This window comes from Zingiber officinale, chromosome 1A (genome assembly GCF_018446385.1).
Source record: "Zingiber officinale cultivar Zhangliang chromosome 1A, Zo_v1.1, whole genome shotgun sequence".
Lineage (NCBI taxonomy): Eukaryota > Viridiplantae > Streptophyta > Magnoliopsida > Zingiberales > Zingiberaceae > Zingiber > Zingiber officinale.
In genome coordinates, this window is record NC_055987.1 from 177,410,729 (window position 1) to 177,416,241 (window position 5,513).

The 5,513-nt window shown below is 36.2% G+C and overlaps 1 protein-coding gene across 1 annotated transcript; it reads right to left on the bottom strand.

Annotated features, from left to right (window-relative positions):
- Positions 1–1,040: 1,040 nt before the first annotated feature.
- LOC122012694 (MYB-like transcription factor EOBII) lies at positions 1,041–2,495 on the bottom strand. The gene is made up of 3 exons (XM_042569316.1): positions 2,177–2,495; positions 1,962–2,091; positions 1,041–1,602 (listed from the first exon to the last, which is right to left on the bottom strand). Exons 1-3 carry the CDS (start codon positions 2,319–2,321, stop codon positions 1,215–1,217), a joined length of 663 nt encoding a protein of 220 aa, XP_042425250.1. The 5' UTR covers positions 2,322–2,495; the 3' UTR covers positions 1,041–1,214.
- Between the last annotated feature and the right edge of the window lie 3,018 nt (positions 2,496–5,513).

The window sequence follows — 5,513 nt, forward strand, 5'->3', positions numbered from 1 at the left end:
CTTATATTTTGCACGTAATTCTTCCGGAAAATATTTTTTCAAAATGTTTAGTAAAAATAAATAATTTTAAAGATGTATTTCGAATCCTAGGAGTTTTGATACTTGCGTCTTGATGTTGGAAGTTACACTAGTTCATCATCGATAGATTGAATATCATGAAATCCACATTCGGAGTGACTATTTGCTTATCCTTTCGAGATCAAGATGAACTTCTTTTCATATAGAATTGGAGAATTGAAATTACAAGTGATCAAGATTTTGGAATTCAGAGACGGACAAGTAGAGTAGATGGTGTGAAAAATAATAAAATAAGCGGCCTATTTATAGAGTTTAGAGAATAACGCCATCAAATCATAGTCATTGATAAAAAAATGATTAAATAATCTCAATAGTTAAAAATATTAAAATCCCAATGGGTGAAACCTCTGATTAATCGGCGATTCCAACGATCGGAACCGTCGGCCAACATTCGAATCCCCCCAAAATTGAACTGACAATTTGAATCACGTTGCTGGCTCACGATTAATTTGGGATTGGAAACATAACCGACCCAGCCCCAGACAGGCTGGTTATGGTTCCGGCCCGTTAATGGGTAATCGACATGTTGATTAGATTACAGATCATCTGTGGTCTGGTTTAGATCCAAGTATCTAGCATTTTTAGAGTTGATTTTGCCAGATATATCTCAATAGGCTAATAAGTAGTCAGTCCAATAATGTTTTTATAATTATTTCATGGTTTTTTATTTGTTTTGTATCTTAAAAAAATATTTCTTGATGCTTACGCGAACTGTCTTTGCCACGCCAACACAAAAAGTCACATGAAAATATATCTAATGATGTAAAATATGAAATAGTGAGATTTCCTTAAAGAATCACTCAGTGGTTGTTCACTCTTTTCTTTTCCGTGTAAATTATCATTAAGTTGTATTTGCCTCCCATTATTTAGAGTTAATTATATGAAAAATAGTTCAAACATTGAACTTTATAGTATATCTATGATTAGCAATATCCATACCTTATACCAGGTAGAGTTTTCTTAATGATCTCTTTATTCTCACATTTTTCAACTATTATCAATTCAACTTGTATATTTAGAAAGAGAGACATACTTTTGTCACCAAGTATTCTGTTTAGAGAAAAAAAAAAAAAGTGGAGAAGGTGAAGGTAGAAGAAATTGATTGTAGACAAACTTAGTGTGCTACAATCTTTAGTTCATATGTCATCAAGGTTCCATAGGTTCCCCCAGGATTCACCGTCGGTCGATCCCTCACTCGAGTATCCATTGATCGCATCGCCTTGAACTTGAATCACATATGGTATGCAGCACATGAGTGCCATCATTTCTTGCAAGTCTTCGGCTGATTCAATTTCCTTATCTCGCTCCATCAATAGCTCAGGTGTATCTTGCCGTTCCAAATTTCCTTGATCTTGTTGATGCTCCTCCTGCACTCTACCTTTTTTCTGTCGTTGGTGAATCAAGAATCTCTCTCTCGCCTCCTCGAGGTTCTTGGAGGGCTTTGTCTTCTTGAAATGAGTCCTCCAGTAATTCTTGATCTCGTTGTCGGTCCTTCCCGGGAGGTTTCGAGCGATGGTGGACCATCTACAATTGTGGACAAAAAGGGTTTCAAATTCATCAAAAAAGACAGTGGTTCTCATGTCTAAGGTCCCAACTGATTATCATACTTCACAGACAATAAGTTAAGCTTTATCCACATTTCCACTTGATTCCTCTACTAAAAAAAAAAAGCATAATTTATTCTTAAATTAGCTAGCAGAATGTCAACAAAGAGATTATTTTGTTGTCCAAAACACACACACAAATCACATTTAAATTAATCACAAGAATTAGATAATTGAAAGCCTAAAACAAGTTAACCATTAAGAACTCCCAAAGGAAATCTGATGTATATTAATTAATCTATAAGGCATATATATTTTACTATCTTTTCCTATGCATACCTATTTCCCCACAAAGCATGCAGCTCCTGGATGGTCCTCTCCTCTTGAGGGGTGATATTACCTCTCTTCAGGTCTGGCCTCAAGTAGTTCACCCACCTCAGCCTGCAGCTCTTCCCACTTCTCTTCAACCCTATATATCAGACAACTTTTATATATATAGAGAGAGCGCGACAAAAACGAGTGAGGAAAAACTATAACTATACATATTCAATTACCTGTTAACTTGGAGACACAGTTCCATTTGCCTTGGCCGTGGTGGTTGACATGTTCAATGAGGAGCTTGTCCTCTTGAGCAGTCCATGGCCCCTTCCTCCACTCCTCGTCCTCCCAAGAGATGTACTGAGCTTCAGTGTTGGCCATACTGATCCCCTCTCCTGCCTCTTCCACTTTGCTTGGGAATTAACTAGTTTGCAGGCAGGCAGGCTTTGAGATGCCACACAGGGGGCTGGCTATACACTTGATCATGCATTTATATATAACCTACTTGATACCATGATGCCATGTTCTCCTCCCTAAACATCAGCTACTTAAAACCTTAATTTCGAACAATATTGGGATAACTATCAAATCATTTAGTGGATCTATTTATTATTAATTTCCAGTGAATATAACTCATTCTAGTTTGTCACCTAGTCCCGCAGATTCGATCACCACGATCGTCATCCGATCGGACTCCTAACCATATCATTAAGGTTAAATAAACCCTTTGTTTAAGCCGAAAGATGAAACGAAGATTGAAAGAAATTCACTGTAGATTTTCACAGTGTGTATTTTCGTCTTTCAAGTAAACAGAGCCTTGAGTCTTTGCACAGAGCCTTGAGTCTTTGCACCACATGCGTCCACGTATGTATAGTTCTGTAGAACTTCAAGTGAGGGTGATGATAATTAATGAGAGTGATTACGATATAAAATTAAGAAAAAAGGCAGCTCGTGATTAAGAAGAACGGTGTGTAATTGGTGTGGGTGGCTCGATGGAAGCCGTAGCCCCATCTAATGCCTGCCTGCCACATACCCACATCAACGTAATTAGTGTTTAATACGATTCCTAATTAATCATAATTAAATCGATGAATCTAGATAATGAAATATGCTAAATTGAGCAAGGATGGAATAAATTACGAGATTTGTGTGCTGCGTTTAGATGCGGGGACGAACTAGACACGTCTCGCCAGATTTAATTCCTGGTTACATGGGGTTGCATGATTGGTAGGTTTAAAGAAGTATCAAAGTGACGAAAGGTGGATATTATAAGATATTGAGGGGAATGATTGTTATTAGTTTTTGACACGAAACGATCCGATCATATCTTTGGGAGAACACATAAAGTGCTCTTAGTGGCGGTCTTAATCTTGCTTTCTTTTTCGTTATCAATTGTGATTAAAATAGTGATTTATCAAAGTGTCATTCAAATCGATCGAAAACGTTTCCTGACGGGAGAGATTTCAGGGTGAGTGATTCGGGTGCATGCGTTTTAAGCTTCATTGGATCGTATATCATTTGAAGTATTCGATTTCAGTTTTCTTTCAACCGCACAAATTTAGCTAGGGTTTAAGATTTAAAATGGATCAGAATTTTGGGTTTAGGATTTAGTGGAGGGAGGTCAGTTGATTGAGTTAGAAGGGCTTAAGTCTACTAGTTAATTAAACTACAAATTTATTCATTTTATTTAAATTTAAGTAAATATTTTATAATAATTTATTTTATGTAATAAAGAATATAAAGTGTTTGTGAAATTGTGTCTAAGACTCCAACCATTTAAAGATGACTAGCTTTTTTGTCCCATGGTCGCAAAAGACGACTTCGCTCGTCCCAGTGCTCTCGCTAATTTGTCTATTTTTTTGCCTCACGGCATATGGTGTAGTGATAAGAGAGAGATAAGGATGATTCCTATATAATGAGGATTCAAATTTGATATTTGATATTTAATATTTCTGGTAGAGTTTGAACCACTGATGATATTGAAATGTCATGTCAAGATCTATATGTGTTTCTTAAATTTATAATTAGTAGTCTATTAATTAATTAAACTACAAATTTATTCATTTTATTTAAATTTAAGTAAATATTTTATAATAATTTATTTTATGTAATAAAGAATACAAAAGTGAAATTAAGTGTCTCTAGGACTCAAGTATTTAAAGATAACTAGTTTTTTTTTTTTATCCCATGTGGTAAAAGGTGATTCACTCGTCTCTAGTGTCTCTGTCAGTCTACCTCAGGACCAATACGAAGGAGGTAAATTACGGTAACTAGAGAAGCTAGTGCGCAGTGGGAAGAAATATACAGGGACCAAGGAATTACGTCCTGACTACCCCGAGGTTTGAACCCACGTTCTCAAGTGGCAAGTTTCTACACACTAATCACTCCAGCTAAGCCCGTGGGGGTAATTTTTTTTACCCCACGTGGTAAAAGGTGAAATCGTTCGTCCCCAGCGCCCTTATCGCACCTGACCCCAAGACATCATGAGGGAGGTAAATTACGGCAGCCGAAAGGACAAGTGGTGGTGCGGTGAGTTGCATAGGGTCTAAAGATTTACGTCCCGATAATCCTATGATTCAATTTCGTAACCTCATGTGATAAGTATGTCACCACTTACAGTGGTAAGAGAGAGATAAGGATGGTTATGAGGGTTTAAATTTCATATTTGATATTTCGGGTAGAGTTTGGACCAATAATAATATTGGAGTGTAATGGTCGATCTGTGAAATTGGATAGTCCATCTCCAAAATTAATTAGACCGAAAGCCCGGGCACACACACTAAACAAAAAATAATGGCTAGCTTCTTTCCTTGGTGCTGAGATTGCCCTACGTGTGCTTTGTGATGTGTTTCCTGCCTAACGTGGAAGGAACCACAGCAATGATTGTAAGATTATTTTTTTCTGCAACTTGTCCTGTTCTATTGAGGCATGTATTTTCTAGTCATTTCGATGCTTTGGTTTTAAAAAAAAGGTATTCACCTGCCAAATTCATTTTGTTCCATGATCAGTTGTGAAGTGTGTATTTTTCTGTATTCCGACTGAATCATCAATAAATACGATATATATTATCTACAAATTTGCTTAGAAAAATCCAACGGTGGTTTTGTAAAGATTGGAATGCTCTAACTCGAATAGCTCGGATGATAGAAGTGACAGAACAATGATGTGACTGAGGGGCACATCAATTGTGCAATCTTGTTTATGTAAGTGCTGTAGAAGGAAAAGGTAAATAGCCATAAACTTTTTAAAATATATATAAGAATTTGGCTAGTCCTATAAAATAGAGTAACATAAAAAGTTAGGGCAACTAAAGTAAAAAATAATATCAATGTCGACTTGTTAGGTGAGTCGCTACAAGAAATCCTACGATAAAATCTCTCGCTCATGAGATGAATCTTACGAAAAAATAAATAGATTACGGGAGAAAAACAATGCTAAATGAAATAAAAAATCAATATAATTTTAAGCTCTTGGAATTCGATGAGAGTGACTACGAGAATAAAGACAATTGAGTATTGAAGTATTGTATTTCGAGACCCTTTTGCACCCTTATTCACAATAGATGAAACTATT

Bases quoted from the DNA above. Each gene is read 5' to 3' on its own strand.
- LOC122012694 (XM_042569316.1), bottom strand. From the start codon at position 2,321: ATGGCCAACACTGAAGCTCAGTACATCTCTTGGGAGGACGAGGAGTGG. The intron at 2,092-2,176 runs GTAATTGAATAT...TCTGATATATAG, and splicing joins CTGTGTCTCCAAGTTAACAG to GGTTGAAGAGAAGTGGGAAG. The intron at 1,603-1,961 runs GTATGCATAGGA...CCACAATTGTAG, and splicing joins CATGCTTTGTGGGGAAATAG to ATGGTCCACCATCGCTCGAA.